This window comes from Calonectris borealis, chromosome 1, assembly GCF_964195595.1.
Source record: "Calonectris borealis chromosome 1, bCalBor7.hap1.2, whole genome shotgun sequence".
Lineage (NCBI taxonomy): Eukaryota > Metazoa > Chordata > Aves > Procellariiformes > Procellariidae > Calonectris > Calonectris borealis.
This window is the reverse complement of record NC_134312.1, coordinates 22,950,614-22,977,024: the sequence shown is the minus strand read 5'-3', so window position 1 is coordinate 22,977,024 and position 26,411 is coordinate 22,950,614. Positions and strand designations below refer to the sequence as shown.

The window sequence follows — 26,411 nt, the reverse complement described above, 5'->3', positions numbered from 1 at the left end:
AATAAAGAAAGTACCTCTTCTACATTGTAAAACAGTGGAAGAGACACAAGCAATTAGCACAAGCAAAACATTTTCACTTGATAAGTCAATCTGGGCTGTTTTTTCTGCCCTGTCAGCAGTGTCTGAAAACAAAGGAGACACAGCAGCCCCAGGAGACAGCTTGTCTGCCCAACCGTTTTTCTGGGGAATCTCTTAATTTGTTTTAGAAAGCAATAGCAAACCTTCTAAGTGTCAAAATTTAATATGCCACATAGCACGCTGCAGCAACTGTCACCGTGGGACACATGAAAGGCTATACCAAATCGGTGTCTTTAGGGAACATACTTCTATACTTTGTCTCCGCCTCCCTGGTTATCACAATCCCTTGAATAGGCAATAAGACCTGGTCTTGTCTCGAGTGATTTGATAAGCAGTTGATAACCAATGGTTTATTAAGCTCTTGGGGTATATAAGCCACAAGGTTTTCAGCGTGCCCCTGCGCTTGGGGGGTTTGACAGCTCCCTGCTCAGCAGCCCAGGAGTCACTGGAAGATGCTCTGGACTGCAAAAATACTTGTTTTTGCTCTGAGTGGTTTCCTAAGAGTGACAACAGGCTTTGACATTGGATTATCCACGAAATGTGTAGTGATACCCAAGGAGATGGACATGTGCCACAAGATTGGGTACTCTGAAATGAGGCTTCCCAACCTGATGGGACACACAAGCATGGCAGAGGTTATCCTAAAATCCACCACCTGGCAGCACCTTGCACACACGGACTGTCACCCTCACGTGAGGACATTCCTGTGCTCCCTGTTTGCACCCATCTGTTTAGATACGTAAGTACCACAGCACAGTACAGAACTCCAGCCTTCATTTGCTAGAACAGGGATCAAATGAAATGCATGTTTATCATAATCTAAAGGTGATCTCCACTTTATCTGAAATAATTCTGTTAACTTTTTCATACTAATCGGAAAGAAAAGTACTGAAAACCTGTTCCACTTCAACTTTAGTTTGCTTTGGGGAAATAAATGCTGTTGTCAAAGAATATCATGTTTTATTTTGTTACAGTTGAAATTTTATTCTTGTTAATTTAGGGTTGAAGCACCAATTACGAATAGAATCAGGCTCTTGCTGAAGCTTTTCTCAGGTTGCAATAAAAGCATTTTTAAAACTGTGACTTAATCCTGTAAGCACAGTCCACTCCATATGCAGACCACTTGCACAGTTTGCGCAGCTGCCGCTTCTAAAACTATATTATTGTTGAAGGATGTTAAATATCAGCAAAGACAATGTACTTTGCAGAGAAATCACTGTTGCAATAGTTTCTGTTATCACTGAGTGAGTTTAACTGATTCAGCCTGATATTTCCTCCGGCGACAGGTTTATCCATCCTTGTAGGAGTATGTGTGTTGCCGTCCGTGACAGCTGCGCCCCTGTGCTCGCCTGCCACGGACACCCCTGGCCTGACAGTCTGGACTGCGATAGATTCCCTGCGGACGAGGACATGTGCCTGGCATCTCTTACAAAGGAATATAAATACTTGCACAAAGGTAGCTGGAAGATGGCAGAGGGGAGGGTGGCCGTACTCTGTGTTCCTGGGAATCAAGGAGATACAAGGGACACCGTTCCCAGACGGTCTGTGATTTTTTAAATGGAGTCGTATCTATCCACACTGCTTCACCCTGTTTGTCCAGATGGCAGGGGCAAGTGCTAGTCCTTGCAGTGTAAGCTGCAGCAGACCTCAGATGGTGTAAATCAGCGTCGCTTCAATAAAATCAAGTGTAGATAGTCTACACTTAGGTAGAGGAGGAAGGTGATTATCACCATGCATACAGCTGTGGACAGTATCACACTGTATTTGATTTATTTTGAGGTCTTTTTATAGACTTATGAATGGCCCTTATCACGGACAAATGGCACACCCGAATTCATATATTCACAATCCTAGCTCAGCTGAATGCAGGATCACTGATAGAACCATCCACCTAACCCCTTCCCCACCCACCTTAGCTATAGTAAAAACAATACTGTATTTGTTGCTGTATTTGATGCTGATAATTGAGCTTGTCAGTCTGAACAAGAACTGAATGGGCATGGAAAATGAAACTCCTTTTCATCCCCAGCCATGTTTTCAGAGAAGTGTGTAGACTTTTACATTATCACTGACCAATTGTGTATTTTCTCTGTCATCCCTGTGGTTTAACAGTGGGGTCTCAGCTTTGACAGCAGAAAATTAATACAAAAGATTCTAAAAGATAACAACGAAACTTTGTCATTTCTTACCAGTCCTACCAAAGCCTGCCTGCCAGGCCTGCCCAGCAGTGGAGGAATTCTTTACGCACAAAAGGGTTCTCGAAGTTTTCTGTGACAATAACTTCGGTAAGTCCTCGCTAATATGGCGGCTATTAAAGAGACTAACAGCTCTCCTTCTAAAATGCTTTAAAATTAGGATTAAAATAACTGATAGTTTCTGCTGGGATTTCAAAGTCTTAATCCTAAGAGTTTGGCTGCTGACTTCACATTGTTTATCAGAATATGTTTATTTCTAATCAAAATATAAGGAGGATTTATTTTGTATGACAGATTTATTAATGATCTATTTTACAACCAAATAGCTCTTCTGTTCTTGTCTGGTTGGCTACATTGTAGTACAACATTCTTTATGGAAAATATTTCAGGGAAAAGCAGCCAAATAAGCAGGTTTGCCTTTTATTAGTGGTTAAACCCAAAGTAAAGCTTTGGTTGTTTCACCAGTGAACAGCGTGTCTTTGTTACTTGTGTGCATGAGTTGTTCATGGTACATGGTTTACTGAAAAGGAGACTCAGAAAATCATATCAGTAAAAGAAATTCTTACCTTGTGTTGTCTTATTGGAGTGACAGGCAATAGTTTTGAGTTTGCTCTAGAAACATCCTGCAAAGCCCTTTGAAGTCAGTGTACACTCTCAGCGACTTTGGCTGGCTTTAGATCAGGAGGTATAGAGAAATTTCGTGCTAAAAAATGTTGGTGGAGTCAAGTGGGGTAGGTAGATGCCTATAACGAAAAGGGAATATCTAAAAGGGTGGTATTAGCAAGCATTACTACCTCTTTTTGCTGAGGGCTTCATAACATGGACAAAGTGAGTTTCAGGAGAATTGCTTGGGCAAGCCTGGGCGGCGGCATGATACGAGAACAATGCCAACAGCTTACAATATCTAATTATCCATAAAGTCTAACCTACATGGTGATGGTAAAAATACGTTATTCACCTTTGTGAAAAAAATCTCTACTACTCCATGAAAAAATTCTCTACTACATAATCTTTATTTTTAAAAAATATTTTAAAATGTATACTGCTGCCGGAGAAGACCTTGCCGTACTCTATCAGCATAAATTATCATAGTATTTTTAAGGAATCGTCCTGCTTTCATTGGTAGTGTTCTTTCTGCATTTGAGTAAATAGAGTGACTTAGATATTTCCTTTTTTTTCCTTAGCAGTGAAAGTAAAGCTGTCCAAAAAGAGAACAGTATTTGGTGACCAAGAGTATAACATTGAATGCCAAGTGGAATTCATTACCCAGGGCTCACTCTTGCCTTATGAAACTCAGAGTATGATACAACAGTGGCTGCTTATCAATGAAAACTGTACGCAGAAGATGACTCTGACCCATCGTCCCATGGTGTATCTCCTTGTGGGGAATATTGAAGAGGGCATCATTTTAGTAAACCAGGTTTATCGTTGGCAGAGGAGGGACTCCCAGCTGACTTTGGCCACTCAGAAGTGGAGATACCATAAATGCTTGTAAATAGTTATCGTATTATTTGTAAAAAGATGATTATACTTCTCATCCCCAACCTGTCTTGTAAATAGGAATGTACTATAAGTGGAATGTGAAGACTTTTAAATTGTATTATAAGTTGAATTTAAACTCCAGTGTTATTAGGCATCCTTTCTGCAGTGTTCCAGCTATTCACATCAAGTTTGAACTTGGCCAAGCATGTATAAATGTTTCTTTGAGTTATTGCAAAAATATTTTGTAATATGTGCAAAAACTGGCATAAAACAGTTTTAATCCAGCTGACTACCTTTAATGTATTTTTCTATACCGCCCACTCTGCCATTTTCTCGAGTTACCTAAACTTTCCCTTACTTAATGTTTCATTAATCCACTTCATTTTCTCCCATTAGAGTATTTTAAAAGAAGGCAGCCCTCTGCTGGTCGCTTTTGCTGGAATCAAAGTGGAATAAATAGGAATAAGTAACTGTAAGTACGGTACGGTTGGCCCCAGCTACAAGAAGATTTGGTTTCTGGGCGTCCTTTTATAATGACAGGGCTGACGGAGTCTCAGTGGTAACACCTGAGAGCATAGGCTAAACACAGTTTTTGAAACTTCTTATTCTTGCGTGACCATCTTGAACGTTACACAGTTCAGCTGGAATCTAAACTGGGCCTCCCCTGCTAAAGGTCCCTTTTCATTTTCAGACACATTAAAAAAGCCCATGCAGAATCTTTACCAGTTGTCTAAGTGGTCCGCGGGGAACTAATGGAGTGATAATATTCAAGAAATCTGAAATATTACAGTGGCCACGTGATTAGCATCCTCATTGTCTGTGCGATACACTGACATTAAAGACCACATGAAGATGGACAGAACTTGACTTAATTTTAGTTTTCTAAATATGTATAATAGACCCAAGAACAAGTAATTGATAATACATAAATTGATAATACTATTTCAGTAATAGAGTGTCTATTATGGTCACATATTCTTGAAACAAATATGGGAAAAATCTAAGGTCAGTAGCTTTCTAAAAGTCCCATCTGTAATGATCCGGGCTCCTGCTAAGTCCCCCGTAAGTGCAGGGTTGTATGCATGCTCCTGATGACACCTGCTCCATCACTTTCCACCATGAACTGGAAAACTAGTAGCAACTGAGGGGAAAAAAGTTGAAACAACCTATATTCAGTTTATATTGTATAATGAAGTCACTGCTTAGAAAAAAGTAGGTTGTTCAAAAGCTCGGTTCATTTGATCCTGCTGAGTCTGTGCCGGTCCCTGCAGGACAACTGGTAAATACTTCAAGACGCCTGTGGCGGCTTCACACCCGCCAGCTGCTCCAGGAGGGCCCCGCGGGGGCTCCCCCGGCGCAGGGCAGCCCGGCAGCCCGGCACCCGCTTAGGGCCCGCGGGGGAAGCATCAGCTCCTGGGCTGGGGACGCGGGGACGCGGGGTCTGGGGTTGCCTGCTGGGAACCATCCTGCTACTCTGCAAAAACGAAGGAGTAATCGTTTTAGTTCAAGTTTTTATTTCATTTCTCTCTGCATTAGAGGACACCGTACAGGCCAGGGTTGTGGGTCTTTTTGCTCCTGGCTTTGTTATAAACTAACACCTTAACAATACCTGTGGTTGTACTACCCTTGGCATGAAAATACAATTCAAACCGCCGGGCCTGAGAGAGCGAGCTCTGGCAAAGCAGAAGTTTTTCTTTGTGTGTACTTTAACTTAGCCTCCCGTTGTACACCAGTGAAACGTGCGGCGGCAAATCGAATTTAGGAATTTAAATTCCGCTCCCGCCGGGCCGCCCGCCGCGCTCGGGGCCGGCCGCGGGGCGGGGACGCCGCTCGACACTCCCAGCGCCGCCGCCGCGGGAGGAGCCGGCGGCCGGGCCGAGGCGATCCCGGCGGCTGGGCCGAAGCGCTGAAGCAGGGGGCCGTGTGGCTGGGGCGCGCCGGCCTCCCGCCCTCGCCGCCTCCGGGAGCTGTCGGCCCGCGGCGGGGCCCAGGCGGCCCCGTGTGAGGGCGGCTGGGGCTGCCAGGCTTCCCCGGCGGGCGGGAGGCGAGGAGCGGAGCGGGCCCGCGGCCCACGTTAACGCGCCCGCCGGCGGCTGCGGGGCTTCGGTGAGGTGTGCGGTTTAGTTCTCTTTCTTGGCATCGGTTTCTTTGTTTCTCTTAAACGTCTCTCTTGGGTTTGTGAAAGACCGATAAAGTTTTAAACACAACAGATCCCTGTAGTTGTTCTATCCGTGGCATATATAATCCTATTTTTCATACTTTGTGGCTTTATAACTTAAGTTTTCACAAGTGGCTGTTTTGTTTCACATCAGCCATGACAGGTAAGTATCTGCATGTGATGGTGGGGTGGGGAGGCCTCCGCAGGTACCTGCGTGTGGTGGTGGGGTGGGGAGGCCTCGGCAGGTACCTGCGTGTGGTGGTGGGGTGGGGAGGCCTCGGCAGGTACCTGCGTGTGGTGGTGGGGTGGGGAGGCCTCCGCAGGTACCTGCGTGTGGTGGTGGGGTGGGGACGCCTGTGCTCAGATCCTTGACAGTCTTTGTAAGGCCCTGAGCATGGGCTGGAGGGGCTTGAAGAGGTGGCGTAACCCCTTCACCTGCACCAGAAATCCTGTGCCGAGGTTTTGAAAATTCAGATAATTGTGAATCCTACCTGCGTGCATCCAGTTTCTGTGCCATTAGCTTTGCACTGCTGTTTCCCTCCTGGTCTTGTCAGGGCTCCTCCTAAATAGTTTTCTGTGATTCCGTTCTGTAAGTACAAAGTCTGAAGTGCAAAATCACCATGCAAGCAGGTACGCTGTGTACATATATTCTCTCTAGCTAATATAATACTAAGTTTGTTTTAATATCTATTTACTTCTTGCCTGAAATACGTGTCTTGGGATTTTTGTTTTGTTCTGTCTGTAGCAATGGCTTCAGGAACAGCGCTGGTTTACGATGAGGAGATGACCACTCATAAACTACTTTGGAGTGAGTAAGTCGCTGCCGTCCTTTTTATGAATAGATTCTTATTAGGACTTCTGAGAGAAGTACCAAGTAAATGCAGTTTTTGTAAATGTAATAGAAAATACCTAGTGATAGATACCCTGTCATTTTCCTGGTAAATAGAAAGTCTTTCTTTTTGGAGAAAAATTTTAATTTTATTTCCAGTTTGTATCCAGATGCCGTAATGATAATCTGAAGCTGGATTTGAGAAGCTGTAGGCCTCCAGTCTGGTAGGCCTTAACAAGAAGCGTTAGCTTTAAGCATCTGAGTAGCCCCCTAAATAATGTATTTAAAGCTAATTAAATTGTTTATAAAGCTAAAGTATCATTGATCGTGGAAAAAATATGTAGATATACTCACTCAGCTGAAACCCGTCAATTAATTTCAGTTAGAAATTGGTATATGCCACTTACTTACTTAAATTTATATAAATTAGACCAGTACCTTTTCAGTGCTCAGAGTAACAGTCCACTGTTGTCTTCTCTCCCAAACCCAGTTCTCCTCTGTTCACCTTCCACTTTTCATTTCAGCATTCATGTGTCTGTAGTTAAGCATTGCTACTTTCAGCGGTGAAATCAAAAAATGATATTATTGTGTTTCTTTTTTATTTAAGAACCATGTATTTTTTTTGGCTTACATATTTTAGAACCAATTTTTGGCTCAATTCCAAAACAAAAGTATTTTATTTTTATTTTTATTTTTATTTTACTCTCACATGTCCCTCTATGAGGGTAATGAATCTTCTCACAATGGGAAGTTAAAAGCTAGGCATTATGAAGAGTATTTGTTAGCTGTGCTGGCATGGTATTATAGTAATGTGATTATTGTTTATTTTTAGTCCTGTTTGTGATATTGAAGTGCCAGAAAGACTGTCATCCTCCTATGAGCAGCTTAAATGTTACCATCTTGTGGAAAGATGTGTCCATGTGCCTGCCAGAGAAGGAAGCGAGGAGGAGATCCTGTTGGTTCACAGGTCTGAAACTTACTTTCATCACCCTTCAGATTAATTCAATGAAATAACATATCTCATACCTCCAGGTCATATTTTGCTCCAAAACTCAATGACTCAATGACTTCCAGTAACTTCAATGGAAAACGTGTCATGTTTAAAGTTAGACAAATAATGTTGAGTATGGTGTAGGTGCTGAGGTATGAATCTGCTATTCCACTAAATCCCCATTCTCACTCTTTGGGTTCTTAAGCAACGAATGCTGATTTATACACAGGATTTAAAGTAAACTTCTAATAAAAATTGGGACAAGACTTTAAAAAGTGTAGAAAAATGGGTTTTCCTTTAGAAAGATAATAACCTCCTCTTTCTCCTAAGCATCTTTGAGATAGAATGAACCAAACAGAAAAACTTTGCAGCTAATTCTGGCAGCGTTCTGGGAGAGGAACAGCAGCCTGCCCCTTCTGAAGTCATGGCAATGAAGTCTGCTCTGGCATTTGTCGCCTTGGTGCAATGATTCTGCAACCAACTGCAGATGATTCTGCGTCTTGCTTGTGGGCTTATTTGCCCTTGTCAGGGAGCAGCAAGAGCAGCGAGTCAGGAGCAGAGCGTGATGACAAAGCAGCCAGAGGCAGTGGCTTCATGGTCAAGGGCACAGTACCCAAGCAAGGCGAGCAGCACAGGTCCAGTGATGGTAACTGGGATTCAGCCATGAGTTTGGATTGCCCGACGAGGCCATAGTGACATCGCAGGTCTGAGGTCAAGCTAGAGAGTCGGCCCACAGGTCAGGGTCCAGGTCCAGGTCCAGATCTGTGGCGTTCATGGCCAGACACGGATGTGGCTACACAACACAGCTGCAGTGTAGCCAAGGGTGAGAACCTTATCTTAAAAGCAGGTGCCAAGGGAAGGAGGGGGAGCCTCTGCTGAGACGTCTTATATCAGAGCTGATTGCAGGGAACCTCTGCTGAGGCTCCTTCTAGCTCCTTACAAGGTGACCAGCCGTACTACCTCTAAGCTGGTTCTGAACCCAGCAGCCAAACCCCAGGAGGGAAAGGATGCGCTCAGGGCCCTGAAACCTGTGATGAGGACCACAGCTTGATCCCAAGTCATGCTTAAATTTTCAGATTCCGGAACAGTATTTTTCCTCAGAACATACTTGTTTGTTAGAATGCAATTAGTGCTGTGTACCAATATAATTTATTTTCATAGTAAATACATTGCTGATTGGGTACTGAAGAGACTTGATCACTGTTCCCAGTTGAGCTGCTCCTGCTAGATGACTTGGGAACAAATTACTTCACTAAGTCTTGTCTTGATTTCCATAGGTAAGCTAGAGATAATAGAGCTCTCTCCTTTCTAAAAGACTTTTAGATTGAAACAAATATATGATTCCTATACAAATGTTTTGTATGTGTTCACAGCTAGTTATGCTGATGAACTTAAACTAGTAATTATACAGTCATTCAGGTTCATACGGTTTTATTCCTGTTAACAGCTTCATTTTGAAGCCACTGTTTAGCTCTATTTCCATTAGGCAGCACTAGTGCATCTCGTTTTGTTGTGGAATTCTGGTTGCTTTGGCGTTGTCCACCTAGAGGAACGCATATGGTCATTGTGTCCTGGATTAGGGCACAGATGGGAGAGTAGATGCCACCAGCCTCCATTTCCGGCTCACTACACAAGGGCAGGAGAGCAGTGACAGAGAACTGGGGGAACATTGATTCTAGCCTTAGTACTTACTGCACTCTTGAACCAGGGAAAAGAGGGCGTTAGTACACACCTGATAAGGGATTCATTCAAATACTTGTTTTCCATAGAACAAGGGAGCACTAGACACATTCTCAGAGTTACAATTCACACTGATGACTGTCAGAATCCTAATTTAGTTCTTGTTGAGGTGGTATCTATATGTAGCATGGATTGCAAGATAGATTGTTGCATGATGAACAAAGCACGTTTTTTTGAAAGCAAGACTGATTGCTCTTGCCACTGGAAAAGGGAGAAGAATGTCATATTCTTAAGATATCCAGAACTCTTGCTTTCATAGCACTCCGTATTTTTTTTCACTATATCCTGTAACTAGCATTCCAGAGTACCTATTGGACTGGTGAAGTCTCACAGAAAGCCCCTTTTAATATATATTCTGTTACTTTTAATTACATTTTGCATTTAAAAAAAACTTTTATAGGTCTATTTGCTTAGTTAAGGGTTGTGTTAATCTCTCTCTCCTCTGCAGTCCAGAACACTTGGAAGTGGCGAAAAGCACCCAGAAAATGAAAGAAGAGGAACTGAAAAGTGTCTCTGGAAATTATGATGCTTTTTTCTTTCATCCGGTGTGTAAGTTAAACAGCTTCCTCTATTGGGAGTTACAAGCATTTGCATTGAGTGGCACTTTTCTAAGTAGGGGAAAATTAGCAATACTTTTTTTTTGCTATTTAAGTAGACTTACATATATTTATGACATTATTGTTATCTGTTTCAAGTTTAGTGTAATGCTGGAATTTAAGTCGGTTAAGTGTCATCTATTCTGTAATTGCATCATGCCAGTATAGCGCACTACTCAAATTCTAGCTCCATTTTTGTCACTTAATGTCACTGTAGACCATTAGTGTCGTGCAAATCGCATTTTGGTAACAGTCGCTCTTAAATGTTGTGCCAGGTAGTGGAGGTGAAGTCTTTCATGTTTTGTTTCTGTAAGGTTTCGTTCCTTATTTTCAAAGACGCCATGTTATTCCACTAGTCAATTCAGTATGTCCATCTCATGTTTCTTAACTGTTCCAGAAAGAACATCCTTATGAGGGATATGGTGATCACAGGTAAACCTATTAGAAAGCACATTGGAATGTGTGTTGTGAAATTCTGCTTTCAACTATCTGTGTACAACCTCAGTAGGGTAGACTTATGTCAAGACAATTTGCTGTTGGGGTGCAAAAGCATGTCATGTGTGACTAGCTGAAAACAAGCTGATGAGTGATTGATGACACCTAAGAGATTCTCTTTTTCAGAACACGTATCGCTGTGCCAGACTAGCAGTAGGAGCAACTTTGCAGCTGGTGGACGCTGTGATGTCAGGAAAAGTGTGCAATGGAATGGCATTGGTAAGGTAAGAAAATATGTGAAAGTCTCCAGTTCTCCCCAAAACTTCCTTTGTTGTGAGTAACCATATAAAACTTTGTTTTAGACCTCCAGGTCACCACAGCCAGAGAAATGCAGCTAATGGGTTCTGTTTGTTCAACAATGTTGCTATTGCAGCAGAATATGCAAAACTGAAATATGGTCTACAGAGGTAAGTGCATGGTTGACCCTAAAGAAGCTTATCGTATGCAAGTATGGCATTTAGATAACTGTTTGACATTGCACTGTTTTAGATTAATATCTAGAGCTTTCTGGGTGTCATGTAACTCTTGCAACAGAAAAACATTATTCATCTGTACCTCGTTTAGATCAAGATGCTGTGGTTCTTCCACTGAATGTTTTCTTTTACTGATCCATGCAGAATCCTAATTGTTGACTGGGATGTGCACCATGGGCAAGGAACTCAATATATATTCGAAGAGGATCCAAGGTTTGAAGGATATGTTATTTACTTTTTATCTTAGCTGATTAAATATTGCTTTCCTCTGTAATGAATTAGATTTCTTAACTTTCTAAAACTAGAATCTTACAAAACACGAAACATTCTCCTTGCTATTTTAGTCAGTCTTGTTTTTACTTGTGATCAAATAGAGGGAAAATTCTTAACAAGAAGAAATATGTAAATCTATTCTACTGTAAAGAATAACAAACAGTGAGCAATATGACTACCTTGGTTTGCCAGTAGTAAGATCCCTCTGTGACAGTATTCAGGTAGTATCTCTATTCTCTCTATTCAGGACTCTCTCAGTTCAAGTATTCAAGTAGTAGTAGGATAAACACATTGTTTTCTGGAAAGCCACAGAATTAGATTCTAGAAACTCTTCTGAAAATGCCTTGTCTTTGATGAGAAGGGATTGCATGCGTACAATAATTTTTAGCAGTTGTCCTAGGATAATTTTGGAATAGGACCTACTGTACCAAGTTTCACAGTCCAAGTCCATTAAAAAAATTAAGGGGAAAGGATGATTCTATTTTCTTGCTTTTAGTCAATACAGCCACCAGGTTTAGGATATAAAGTCAGTTTCAGAATCTTTTTGTCGTGTTGGATTTATTTCTTGTATCTTTCAGTGTTTTGTATTTTTCCTGGCATCGCTATGAACATCAGGAATTCTGGCCATCACTCAAAGAATCTGATTATGATGCTGTGGGTCTGGGAAAAGGAAAAGGTTTTAACATAAATTTGCCTTGGAATAAGGTAAATGTTGTTTACAGCACCACAAAGCAAATGCAATAGCTTTCTGTCTCATGCTTTATGTAGCACTTTCTGAGAAGTGCGCTGCTTCACTTGCTTGGCAGGTGTCTCAGCACAGTGTACCTCCTTCCTGTCAGTGGAATGTCTGCTGAGAAGTATGACTCAGAATATGATAATGTGGGGTGGGGGGGGAAGGAGAGAGAGAAACATGCACATATTCTTTTTTTCTTGAATATCTTGCCTAGGCATCAAAACAGAAAGTGTTTCAGGAGATGATTACATCCATCCTTCTTAGAGAAAAATGGTGGATATTTATGCACTTTACTTAAATGGAGTTTGTTTTACTTGACCTCATAAGGTTCCCTTATCTTTAACTTTTGATACTGTGTTTCTCCAAAGTCTTGAAGAACCTTAGAAAATTTGTTATTCCAACAGGAAAATATGACCTATATTTCTCACATTTTGCAGGTTGGGATGGGAAATTCAGATTATCTTGCTGCATTTTTCCATGTGTTGCTTCCAATGGCTTTTGAGGTAATTTTTTACTGCTCTACTATTTGAATAGCAAAACCAAAGACTACTTCCGACGTACTTCTTAAGCAGGTACCATTGAATATTTTGTAGAAATGCAGTAATTGCCAGTAGCACAATTAACACATTATTTCTGCTGGTCTGAATAATGTCCTGATCAACTGAATAATATTTATGGAATGTTAGCTTTTCAATATTCAATATAATGACCTGCAACTTCTTTAGCAGGAATGAAAATATTATAAAAGGGTAATCTTAGTTTTTATTTAAGGAGAGTCTTTATTTGTGTCCATATTCTAGCTGAAAAAACAACTGAACATGCTACAGTTGAAATCCAGTACAAAATTGAAAATAGGACATAAGAATGTGCTACAACTCTCTCTGTTTTATAACAGTTTGATCCTGAACTGGTTCTTGTCTCCTCTGGATATGATTCTGGAATTGGAGACCCTGAAGTAAGTAACTTGTTGTGGTCTTTGTGTTGTCAGTCATGAATCTGTTTGCAAAATATTCCTACCGCTTAAATGTCCTGTGATTGTTAGGTGAAATTCGCTTTGACCAAGCTAAAAATACATGTTTGAGTCTTTAAGCTGTCTCTAGCTCATTAAATACTACAACAAGACATGTAAAGACAAATTATCCTATAGGCATAATTACTGTGTTGTTTTTTGCACCTTCCTTTAAAGCAGTTGGTTCAGCATTTTGTTAGATACAATGAGAGGGGCAAGTGTTCCAGTATTCCAACTCAGACTCGTGTATTTCAGATTGTATGGGTTTTTTTTTACCAATGTTTTTGATTCAGGGCTTTATCTTTTAAACTTTTTTCTTTGATTTAGGGTCAGATGAATGCCACTCCTGAGGTTTTTGCCCACCTTACCCATTTCCTGATGCAGTTAGCTAATGGAAAGCTGTGTGTCATCCTAGAGGTAAAGGCTTCGGAAACGTACTCCCAGGGGAAGGATCTTTGTATTAGATCCATATAGGGCAAGCTAGAAGCAAAACTTCTTAATAATTTATTCTTTTTATCTTTCTTTTGAGAATCAGGAATGCAAAAATGGCTAAGATTTGACAATGCTCTTATACGTTAAAAGAAGTGCATGTCTTAAACTGATTTTTTTAACTTACAATTTTGAAACAGAGGAGCATGTGCTCATTGTTCAAAGAAACATATCCTCCACAGATATGTTCAGTTCTTGTGAACAGTGATTATATTGCTACTCTGGACAGTCCCCAACTCATTAAAATGTATTTAGTGAATAAGCTGCATTACCAATGTTTTTGCAAATATGTCTTACTCCAGGAGAGTTTAAAAAAACTTTAACCTAATTATACTCTTAGCCTTTACTAAACTCCATCTTTTTTGATTAAAAGCCTCTATACGAGCTCCTTTTTTAAGAGCTCTTTTTTTTTTTTAAACAACTAAAAATGTTTCCTCCTTCTGAAATCTAGATTTCAACTCCTTATTTCTGCTGCATGTTAGAAAAATGGTGGCTTTTCAGGTAAATGAGTGTGTGGAAATACTACTGCCAACAAGGTCTCCAAGAGTGAACTGTTTATGAATTGATTCACTTGACGTCTGTTTTGCATGACCTTTCTTCCATCATCCTTCTCTCCAGCAGATTATTATTATGCAGATATTTCTGTCTACTAGCTGAAGTGCAAATAAGCATCCCATCCTAATACAGATGATGTGACTGCTCCACCGGTGATATGCAAGAAGCAGTCTATCATCTGCAATCTAGCAGTCTTAAATGTATCTTCAGTCGTTCTCCAAATTCTGCGAAACCATTAGGACAATCACATCTTACAAGTGTCAGGCTGTGGGAGATTTCCCTTGTGCAGACATTTTAGAGGACAGTGATAGTATTTGCCTTCTAAGGTATCTTCCACAAGAATTGTTGAAGATGGCGTATCATGGATAGGAATGGAGAAGGCATATGTTTCCAGGGTTTTCATGGCAAAGTCATGACTGATTTCCGAAATGAATCGAACCATGATAAATTGAGTTGAATCATGAGATGCCAGTGAAGTTCAGCAAGTAGCCTCTAACTTACTGTTTTCATACTGAAAATCATTGACTTAGATGTACTTGCATATCATCTTCCGTTTCTGTAAATTCAGATATATTTAAAAAGTTTAATTTACTTTCCATGATGATATTCAGATAGATGTTACAAGTACTTGTTCCTTAGGTGACACAAAATACTTTTTTCTAGGGTGGATACCACTTAAAGTCATTGTCTGAATCAGTCTGCATGACTGTAAAAACTTTGCTTGGAGATCCTGTACCTCAAATAACTGGAGAAATGACACCTTGCCTAAGGTAAACATATGAAGAATTTTAGAACAACCCGTGTATTTGTCAAAGAGGCTAAAGACATGCACGCTTTGAACATTTTGCTGAAGCAAGGTTTTAATATGATGCTTTATAATACCTTATTTTCTGCTTTGGATAACTTGCTTTCCAAAAAAGTCATCCCAAGGTACAGTTTTGTATACTTTTGTTTCTGAAATTATCTCAAGTGGCGAGAACTTCTTAATGGCTTATAATTCTATGCTATTTATCCTTGGGCCTTGTTATTCTGTAGAGATCCATCTCACTCAAGGCTGAGACAATCCTGCTGTAATCAAGGCAATGCCAGTTAATAACAGCCAGTATTTGGGAAAGTACGTAATTGCAAGGATTAGTTCTTCAGACTCCAGAGCCACTTCAGTTGTTGTAGTACAGCAATAGCTGGAACTAACCTTTCTCTCATCAGTGAGAGCTGACGCTGTGCAGAGCCAGTCTTGATGATTTCTTGTGTTTCTGGAATTTGGAGCGTCGAGGCCTGGGGTGCGAAAGCACTCCACTGTGTGGAGCTGTACCAAGATAATTAAACTTCGGGTCTAACTTCTGTATGGAGACAGGAAGATTGTGTTTGCACAGTGGTGAATCTGACCTGTAAACCATTCTGCACCTTGGGCCTGAGTCAGTCCCACATCTAAACAGCGTCTTTCTCTCTACCTGTCTGTACCATCTCTTCCACATTTCCATGTTCCATCCTCAGCCTCTCTCCCACCTCAACAGTTGTCCCGTGCTTTTTTCAGCAGTAATGCTCCTCCTGCGTTTTGGTGGGTAGAAGGCAGCACCTACCAGTTGGCTGTGTTAGTTAAAACTCGGAGCTCAGATCAGTCAGGGAGGCGGTGCAGATATAAACAGGCTGTGGGCAGAGTTGGGTTTGGCAAACTGTGATGGAGCAAAGCTGGTTATTTTGCTCCCAGTACATCCCATAGCCCCTGTATCACCTCTTTTTCTTCTCTACCAACTGTAGTATCTCAGCTTGCTATCATCCTAGCAATAGAGAGTTGATTACATATTTATCCGTTATATCAGTCCAGCTCCTGAACACCTTTCAAACAACCTCCAAGTACACAGAATTTGTCCTGGATTTAACATGACCCGAATTATGTTTGTATGATAGCTAACGTAATAAAACCATCTGCCTATAGTGCTGCAAAAACAGTGATAATAAAAAAAGCGATTTCAACACAAAGAATAACAGGGAATGTGATTTACTTGGTTCCTGAACAGATAGTCTTGCTTTTGAGTAAATCTAATTACATCTTTACATTCTGTAGATAAAATCTCTGACAGAGCAAAGAAAGACAGGTGAAATCTTGCCTGTCCTGAAGTCAGGGACAGGTGTGCTTCCTCCAACAGCAGGGTCGGATTTCATTCAGTGTGTGTACATGTGTGTATGTACTGCATGTGTTCTTCACTTTTCTTTTTTGACTCTTGAATCTAATCTTTCCAAGCAGTCTGCGCATTGACTCTCATTCTCTTTCTGTTCTGCATTCTTGGAATAGACCAGAGCTTGTTCATTTTCAGTTGGATTTTTTGTTTTTACTTTTTCATTGAGGTAAGTTTTATGTTTCCTGTATTTTCATTAGTGCTGATACTGTTAATCCTGTTTCTTTTGTAGTGCTGTTGAATCTATTCAAAATGTGAGAGCAGCACATAAACCCTACTGGAAATGGTTGATGTATGAAGGTAATTACTCTTCTCTTTTTTCAAGCAAGTGGGACTGGTAATTGGATTCATACAGAAATTAAGAATTATTAATACCAGTGGATTAAAATAATTGAACTCTCAGTTATTCATCAAGTGACTGATGAAGCGCTATGAGGCTTCATTCAAAGCCATGTCTTCAGCTGGTCTGAAAAGAACTTCTGAAGCCAGCAAACGTCAGCCTAAAAGTAGCTCTTTGATATCTTTGTTTGAGGATGCTGTTTTCTGTGTCAAAAATATGGGCGTAAGATTTATTATCATTTATGACCTTTCACTAGATTAAAACAAACGTAGCAGCACTGAAAAATAACATCTGTGGCAGGAAATATTGTGCTAGTGCATGGAAATAAATATGCATACTGTGAATACAGATGTGCTCTGTTTTGTAAATAAATGTAGCCAAATATTAACACACTGCTCAGAAATTAATACGTGTGAAACCCCTCTTTTTTTTTTCTCCAGACACATCATTTTTACAAAATTTGAGCACCAAATTGCATCTACTAAAGAAGGCTAATACAAATCCCTCCACAGAACAGGAATTCAAGATGACTAACAACGATGAAACTGTCAAAGTAGAAAGATTTTTGGAACTGCACATGAAAAATATTCTATTTCCAGTGCCTCCCATCAAAACAGCAACAACAACTGACTCTAAAGTTTCAGCACATTTGTTCCCTGTACCCATTCATTTGGTGAAGGAAATGGAGAAAACTGAAATAAAAGCTCTTGTCAGGTTGGTCCTGTCTATTTAATTTTCAACATAATCATGAGGATGAGAGGTCTCTGTACAGACTGTCTTCTAGCTCGCTTTCCGCCATGGTCATCTTTTTGGCCTTAGTCTACTCAATTATAGCCAGAGTTTCTTTCTTTGAAAAATGAAGACATTGGTGCTGGTTATCACTCGTAGCCTTGAAGTCTTTTAAAGAACTAATCAGAATACTTTTAGAGAAAACTATTTCAACGGAGATGGAACACTTAGTGCAAATATATTCATTTAGAAAGAGATTTTGCTGGGCAGGTGCCTTAAAGCTCTGTATTCACTTTTAGCTGAAAAAAATACCAAACCGTTCTGATTTGAGAGGCTCAACTTTTTGTCTTAGAAAGTCTAATTTTGACAGAACTCTATTTCCTGAATATTGTCAGACATTTTTGTTTTCTTTCCAGAGCAGAATGGAGACAGGTTTGTAGAGCTCAAGACTGTCAGGCAACAGTGTTGTCATCTTCCTGCTAGAGCTAGATTTTTGAGAATGAATGTGTAGCACCTATACAAAACGTACCCCGTCAATACTAACTGCGAAGAACTGTATCAGTGTCCTCTTCAAAAGCATTGTTGCCTCTAACGTAGTTTTTCTTCATATAATTTATTTTATAGTGGCTTTTATGCAGACCTTGTGAAAGAGGACAAAACTTTGCTCTCTCTTGGCAGTGTGTTGGCCATCCTAGATAAAATACTGAAGAAGGAGGTAATAATAAACTGCTTTGGTCTTGGGGGGGTGGGTGGAGAGTTGGATTCCTCTGATTTCTGCTTCTACTATGTTGTCATTCAGGTATTAGTTACTGTATGGTTCGCAACCCCACTAATCTCAGCTAGAATGTGCTTAGCTACAAGAGTGGGTGTGCAAGATGAGAAAACAACTATTAAGGGATAGTTGTTAACCCCAAGACAACTTCCTAATAATCTTTGGACAAGACATTGTCCTGCTTTTCTGCAGTCACAGCATATGAGTCAGTAACAACCTTCTTATCACTCTCAGACATACAGGTGAGCCAGGCATTCACTCTTCCAGTTAAGGGGGGCAGAAGGTGGTGTATCAAGCACTAGTGAGCAGCAGCAAGAAGTCTGAGCAATAAATGTCAAAAGTTTTCCTGTCTCAGTGCACAGAGTTTTGCCTTTTGTCTTTAGGACAGAGTTTACTTCTGCATTACCCATCATGACAAGATGCTGTGCTATGTGCAGCTGCACCCACTTACCATTATTTGTACAACAATTTACTCAGTAAATTTTGATTTACACACGCGCATATACCGCTTTAGTGGAGCTGTTGAAAACACCGCTGCATGCTGTGATTCTGAACAGAGTAATTCCAATTCAGCATCTTGATTCTTGGAGGGTCAGAAATGAAGAGAAGGCAGGCTTAGAGTGTGCACATTTTTATTTATGTATAAAAACTTGGAGAAGCAAAGAGGAAAAACTGCAAACAAGTTAAGAAAACAAGAGATTATTACATCATAATAAATGAGTCTTTCCCTTTGAATGAAAAGCTCTCTTTAAAGTACCAGGCCTGAGAGGAAAATTAGCTGCCAGAATGGCCTCTTTCTTGTAAGCCATCTTCTTGCTGTTGCAAGTCATGTATGTAAATCTCGGACAAATTCTAACATTATAGACTGCACATACCTCTAGGAGAGCCTATAAATAGATAAAAAAAAAAATTGGTAACTGGCAAAAAGAAATAGAACTTTTCATGAGTTGCAGATGCTAAGCTGAGCTTTTTCTGTTGACAAATACAGAGAAGAGGAATGAGGAGGGGGAGCATGCATTATCTTTTTGCGTAGCTTTCATGTAGCGTTCAAAGCACAACACAAATGAACACTGAAAGGTTGACTAAGTAATACTGTCATAGTATTTTCCAGAAAGGAATAGCTTGCCTAGGTTAAAGGAAGAGTCGGAATTAGAATTCAGGGACAACGTCCTTTTCATGGAGTGTATTTTTCTGGTGCAGTTTGCCTACTGGTACACCGAATGTATCCAATCTGCAGACTATTGAGAGAACCAGTAAAGATGACCTTCCCCTGCAAAAGCTATTTTTACAGTTGCCTTTCAGCATAGCACCATGTTTTTGAAGTAATAGAACAGCTCTTGGCATAATGATCAAATATGGCCTTTCTGTAGAAAATTAACATTTTTCTTAACCCTACTATGATAGATCATTAGGATCCCTTTCATGCAGCTGTAGCTTTGTTTGAATGGTAGAGTATAAACAAGTAAAAATACAGTTGTTACAAATAAAAAATGACATGATCTTGTGCAGCATTAATTACTTATGAGTGAAAAATATATTTTGTAGGTATGCAATGGAGTTGCAGAATCACCCACAGCTGCTGTTTCTGTTGCTGTTGCACTAAGACATTCTGTTCGTTTTGGATTTCATAGGTGAATTTGTATCTTTTGCATTTGGGGCCCATTGCCAAAAGGTGAAAATAAGATAAAAGTGTGTGAAATATGGCAAATTGCCTTTGAAACCTTAATTTTAAAACAAATAGCATTTCCATATACATAGCATTTTCAATATGTAGTACAGACAATATTGTATATGCCAGCAAAAACCTTTTGCCTTACCAAAGGCAAAACATTTGTAAGGATGGCTGCTGTGCTAACCTACATTTTCTTTGTCAGATTTTGATTGTCTTTGGCCTGAGGACATTTTCTTGGTTTTGTTTTTTCTCCCCAGTATTTGATGGGAGAAAAGGAGTTCCCTTGACCTGTCATAAATGTGTTTTCTTTATACTTTTAATGGACCGAATTCAGAAACAACATACATTCTTTTTTATGCATCTAATCTACATCTAATCTACATCTAATCTACAAACTCTTTAAACAAATCACAGTAATTGAAAAAAGTTGCTTGTAGATGTAAATGTATGTATATTTTTTTTGTTTTGTGCAGAGTGCTTTGTATATTTGTTGGAGACATGCAAATCATACCGAACACAGAAGATGGGTGAGGTTTCTCTGTACTTCAGGGAGTCAAATCCCAAAGGCTTTATAAATGTTCATAAGTGTCCGTATGTATGATGAAATCTGCACTAAGGAATCAGTCATGAGCTGATGTTCATTTAGTTTAGCCTGAGGCAAAATACAAAACATCTCCAAATGTATCTAAAGACAAACTGCTATCTCTAAATGCCACTTTAAGAGTTTAGTGGTAGGTTTAAAGTATAATCCTTCTATATTAATTGAAATTTAGATTGTTATTGAAAATAGAATATTGAAAATAGAATATTGAAAATAGAATATTGAAAATAGAAAGTAATAAAGAATGCAATTATTAATTATAGAGGGTGTACCCCCCTATAACTGCAGGAGGCACATACTGTTGATGCTGAGTTCCTTACTGAAAGTCATCTTTACTTATCTATAACTTTTTTTGCCACTTCCCCTTTTTTTTAAAAAGTAATTTGCCCATAGTCTTTAATACTGTCTTTAAAGATAGCTTAAAAAAAAGGATTTCAGTTATAATTGATGTTTACATTATGGCATGTAGTAATGCAAATAGTTATTTGTTCCTGTGTTATGAATTAGTATTTAAAGAATGATGAAAGAAAATATATTTTTATCTCATTGGAAGTTGCTGGTTAAATACTCAGATGTCGTTTTTATTTACAGAAAAATACTCATGATACATATTTGTGAGAAAGAACAGTCTGGAAAGGCCAGCTCTAAACACTGTATTTCTCTAAACTGGAAAGGGGTAAGATTCACATTCTGGAAACAACAGAAGAGAAAAACTTTTTTAACAAAAATAATAGAATATATTTACAAATTCATAAATGACACTGAGAATTGCACCCCTCACTGCAATTTGGATCTTTGAAAATATTGCCTTTGCTTGCCCTTGCCAGGGTGCTACTCTTTCACAGACCTTTAGAGTGTGTTAGAATGCACAGGTTTGAGGAAACCTTCAGTAGCTACTGTAGTTCATCTTCACGAAGGCAGAGTTGCAGTGCGAAGACACTAAGGAAGAGATGAATAATCTGCATGTTTAATACAAAAATTGCTGTGAAAATAGATCAGTATCCTGTTTCCTAGGTCAATCAAAAGCTTTTTGAGATTCACCTTACTGTTTTGTTTTATATCTGGGAATTTGGGGCTTTACATTTGTGCTGAACAGTTTCTCATTGTTGTTAAAGGACGCTGAAGGAAATGACTTCTTTTCTGCTGTGCTTGGATTCATTCTTCCTGTAGCATATAGTTACCAACCTAACTTGACAGTAATAGCTGTTGGACCAAACAGGAGCCTTGGAATAAGTGAAATTTCTCTCCTTTTTGCTTTACTACAAGGATTAGCTGAGTCTCGAATTTTTGCAGTGATCGAGGTAAGAAGTGGCGCTAAGCCGTGGTAGTTCAAAGTGCCTAGGGCAGGACTCAGATCAAACAGCAGCGTGCCTGGTATGAACTGCTTCAAGCTGCCCAGTAGAAAATACTGGCTGTATCTATACTGTCTTTGGTACCCCTGAGTTCATGACACAAATAGCCCAAGTTTCTCTCTGGCCTGAGAACAAGACCAGACACAGATGCATACCGAGCTGTAGGCAGCCTCCGTGATTGAGAAGCCGAGGCATGAATGCAAGCCCATGGTTATGGTTATGTCTATAGACAGTACACGTTCTGACAGTTTGCCACAGTTTGGGGATTAAGTTCCCTTTCCATCTGGGATTCACAACTTAGAGTTGTCTCCTGAAAAGAGGCACTTGTTGTCTGTTAATTATATGGCCTTTTTCTATCAGAAGTGATTGAAAGCAGCCCATTGTCCTGTTTATCATAAAACACTAAATTTCGTCTCCTTCTGTCCCTCATGCTTTACTTTATCACACACGACTTCCATCATGCAGAAAATAAATCAAAATGGCACATATCCTTTAAGTGAACTTAATTGCCGTAATACATAATTGAAGACCAATCTACCCCAGCTTTGTGTTTCTGGTGGAAAGCATGGGAAAAGAAATAAAGAATATATGGATCTTTCCCTAGTCTAGTTTTTCCATACACTACCACATTAAGGATTTCTAAATTTAGGAAGTCAGAGGCTGTATCCAGACCATGTGTGATAAGTGCCAGTGAGCGTATCTTCCATCAATTTGTCTAATCTCTTAAAGAACTCAACTTATGCTCTTGGCCTCTGCAGCGTCTTGTGGCTGTGAGTAACACAATTTCTCCTGTGTTCTGTGAAACAGTAACTTTTGATTGCTTTTGTGCCTCCTAGTTCTTTTTTAATGAGAAACAATGAATAATTGTTCAGGTATGCAATTTTATCCTAATCTGTTTCCCAGCAAGTATCCAATTAAAGACATACTATTCATTAAGCTGCCAATTGAGTGGATTTTGACATACTTTATTCTGTAGTCTTCTCAAATGTTATTTGTTTTAATTTACAGTGCTGATATGTAAATTGCCTAAGCTAATATAATTTGTACATTGATACACAGTATTCAGAAGTAGTATATTTGCACATTACTAATTAGGAGTATGAAGTGGAAAGAATTATTGGTATTCTGAAGGGTAAACTCAGAGATAAAAAGGAAGTTAGACATATATCTTTAAGAAATGACTGAGGGTTTTATATTGGTACTCTGCAGGTAGCTCCATAACAGGATTATCTAATGTGTGGGGATTTTCTAATGCATGGGTTTGGCTTTTTAGAATAATTGAAAAAAGACTTCCATCTTTTAAGAATAAAATAGAGTTACAGTCTTCAAAATAAATGTTAATAATCCTCATATACTATGAACACCTCAGAATATGATTTCTGTGAGCAAATGACATTGATTTAGATTGTCAGGAGTCCAAAAATTGTCACTTTCTGATGAAGCAAAATATATCACTATTTTTTACAGATAGAAAATAAATGATGCATGAAGTAAACAAGCTCCATGCTCCCCTTCCCTCCTAACATTTTCTACCTTTAACCCAGCACTGTTTCTTTTCAGTCACAAAAGGAAAACTCAGATTCTTTCTCTATTTGGAAAAAAAACAAGTTTTACAGGAGATAAAAATTAATTTACCTTTTTCAGAAAAAAACTTCTCCATTTTGACACATTTTTATTTGAAAATTGAAAGTTGCTCATTCTTGCTACTAATATTAGCAACTTGATTACAAAAGCTTGTTTTAAAATATTTCATGTATTACTGAAACGAAGAAAGTTTGGTTCCCAGGAGTATTTTTTTTTTCTTCTTAAATAGGACACAGAGATACATTTAATGCAAAGTGTAGCCAAAGCATTAGTGGGTGCTTCTACACCTCACTTTGGAGTTTATGTACCTCCTACCCAAGAAAAAGTAAATAAAATAAAAACATTAAGAGACCAGTTTCAGCAGGAATGGAAAATGCTTCAGTGTTCAGGTAAGTTGTCTATTTTTATCTTTAGTTCTTATGAATATATGCAAGTTTCTGAAAAGATGATAAAATACAGCTGGCTCCTGTAAGTCAGTGGGATATTACAATGGGAGCACATTGATCTAATATGAAAAGAATGAAACTCTGAATGCTTTTATTTCTGCCACTTGAGCCAGAAAGCACCACATTTCATAGCATAACAACTGTACCCTTGGGAACTTTGAATACTGTTATTCCAAAACTTGGAAATGACACTACCAAAATATTATGTGCTTAAAGAATGGTTCATAAGATGTGCAGTGGCTCTGACTGCTAATGTGTGTTCTGAATATAGTACAGAATCAGGTTACATTTTTATTTACATTTAACTTGTCCACAGATAACTTCACTTAACTCAGTAGTGATTGTGAATGTACTTTAAGCATGACTAAATAGCTGAGGATCGAGTACTCCATTTGTATAGGAATCAGATTAGGTAGGTATTTATGTTTTCAAGCATGCTTGTCTAGATACATTTCTCTACTGAATAACTTTCGTTTTTCAACAGAAGAAGCAATGATAAAGGTGGGCATCTCTCTCTGAAAGAAAATGCCCTGCTTTCTTTCAGAAGAAATGGCCAAGGCACTGGTCTGGTTCCAATAAAAATGTTCTCATGGGGTTGGGAATTGTGGTATGAGCTTGATTAATAACTGTTTTTCTTATTGCTGTTCTTTTCAGTGAAGGATGGGATTTCAAGAAATTGACTGCACTTCAGAATCATTTTACACAGCAGAAGAAAAAGAAAATGTGTTGCTGTTCATGTTGCCTTTTAAATCATCAGGAAAAGAGATGGTCGATCTCTAAACAGAATAAGAGCCATTCACAATTGTCTCCTGTTTTAAAAATACTTAAAAACCATATTTTCAGCTAGAGAATTGTGCTTGCAAATTCTATATTGGCACTAATTATTCACAACAGACACTTGAAAACAACTCCTGCACTTCATTACTGCAAACTGGGGCCTCTGTCATTTGTGACATTGTAAAGTCAGGCTTGCATATGCAGTAGCTTGACTGCATGAATGTTAGGGAAGTCCAGAAGATGGGCATCTGAAATGAGCAATCATAATAGCCAAAACATTTTAATATTATTCAACGTAATACCAGAGTGCTTGCACTGCTGCCACCACCACCATTTCGTTGGGAGTTTAAACTTAACAACAGGTCCTTCAGACTAATGAGATTTCATTTCATAATCTGATTTAAAGGATTGACCTAACGTGGTCTATTCTTTTAATTTTTTTAACGAGTAATTGTCAATTGCACTAAGAAAGAAGAGCAGCTGAACAGCTATAGTGTATGCATTTCCAACATCACACCTGTGATAATTAAGTTTAATTTCCTGAACGATACAGGGCATGAGAGAAAAAAGAAAAATATTCTGCATATATAAAATTACAAATACATAATTGAATAAAGCAGTGTAAAGAGGACTTCTGTGCCCTCTTTTCAAACGTGAATTGTCTATATAACAAATAAAACCCCAAACCACCGGAGATTTGGTAGTGGCCTAAGGCTAACATCATGTGAATTCTCAAAATTAAACAAACATCCCGAGGCAATAGCCATAGTATGCCTTGTTTGGCTGCATTCCAGATACGATTTTGGGCTCATTTTCAAGAGCTCTTTTCTGTGATTGTGACTTAATAATGTGACCTTTTGATTTCAAAAACTTCAAATTATGCTTATACTGGTGTTGCCACTGGGATGAACTTTACATTATTTGAGTAACTGTATCTGTCTTTGCAGTTCTCTTTTTATAACTGTTCCCAGTGATTCCCTTCTCATTCATACTGGTTTTCAGTTATTGCTGGATGGGAAATGATTCCCGATCCTTGAACATTGTGAAATGAAAATCTATTTGAAAATAAACTAAAAGCCATGTCAAACATTTTCACAAACAAAAGTTGAAGAACACGAAGATGTTCTGTTTCAGTTCAGAATTTCTTAAACTTCAAACTCCAAAAAGTATTTACTTTAGATTGGAAATCGGGCAATGGCCAAACTTTAGCTTCAAAACTTTTCAGAACAGATTTGTTGGTTTAGTCTTCTCTCTCCCCTGGAAAAAAAAAAAAGCTTTTTCGGAAAATTCAGCATTTTCACTGAAAAAGCATTTTCTCAGAAATACCTCAGCTTTACCTGCCTTCGTTCAACTGAATTGCTGCAGCCAGTGTTTGAATGATACCAGTGTCGTATTTTGATATGCATTTTTCTAAGATCTTGATCAAATTTATTAAAACACGAATTCAGAGAAAAAAATGTGTACTCTCGGTAGAATTGGTTTGCGAATACTCTCAGACGGCTGAGTTGCGTTCTGCAGACCGGGACGCAGGGCCGGGTGGTTTACTGCTTTCTGGCAATAGTCCGTTACTTCTTGTCAACTGAGGGACAACGTTAGAGGTGAGCCGCGCAGGAATGGTTTAATAATCGTGAACTGTCCAAGCCGGCGCTTTATGCGCCGGCGTTTAACGCGCGCCGCGGTTACGGTGGGCGTGCGGCGCGGCGCGGGGCGCCCCTCCCCGCGGCGGGGTTACCAGGCCGGGGCTGCAAGGGCCCGCCGGCCTTGGTGCCCCCTGCCCCCGCCGGCATGTGGGCTCACGCCATTCTACGGACCACGGCAAGCGGCCGCTCTGCCTTGGGCTCCTTTCCCTCCAGAGCGGGGCCGGG

General features: G+C 39.4%; 2 protein-coding genes across 5 annotated transcripts; both read left to right on the top strand.

Moving 5' to 3' along the window:
- Positions 1-530: 530 nt before the first annotated feature.
- Positions 531-3,768, top strand: LOC142082283 (secreted frizzled-related protein 2-like). The gene is made up of 4 exons (XM_075150385.1): positions 531-817; positions 1,365-1,534; positions 2,271-2,363; positions 3,458-3,768. Exons 1-4 carry the CDS (start codon positions 531-533, stop codon positions 3,766-3,768), a joined length of 861 nt encoding a protein of 286 aa, XP_075006486.1.
- A 1,857-nt stretch (positions 3,769-5,625) lies between these two features.
- Positions 5,626-26,042, top strand: HDAC10 (histone deacetylase 10). Of its 4 annotated transcripts, none has more exons than XM_075146569.1 (21): positions 5,626-5,861; positions 6,659-6,725; positions 7,575-7,709; positions 9,922-10,018; positions 10,691-10,788; positions 10,867-10,971; positions 11,182-11,250; positions 11,889-12,015; positions 12,481-12,546; positions 12,939-12,998; positions 13,380-13,469; positions 14,760-14,866; positions 16,506-16,573; positions 17,054-17,327; positions 17,967-18,057; positions 19,660-19,745; positions 20,260-20,313; positions 20,979-21,063; positions 21,503-21,688; positions 23,553-23,712; positions 24,424-26,042. In XM_075146569.1, exons 2-21 carry the CDS (start codon positions 6,661-6,663, stop codon positions 24,447-24,449), a joined length of 2,049 nt encoding a protein of 682 aa, XP_075002670.1. In that variant the 5' UTR covers positions 5,626-5,861; positions 6,659-6,660; the 3' UTR covers positions 24,450-26,042. The 4 variants fall into 4 exon arrangements, with proteins under 4 accessions (XP_075002670.1, XP_075002677.1, XP_075002686.1 ...); XM_075146576.1 differs by having other exon boundaries at positions 5,626-5,866; XM_075146585.1 differs by lacking the exon at positions 21,503-21,688.
- Positions 26,043-26,411: the final 369 nt, after the last annotated feature.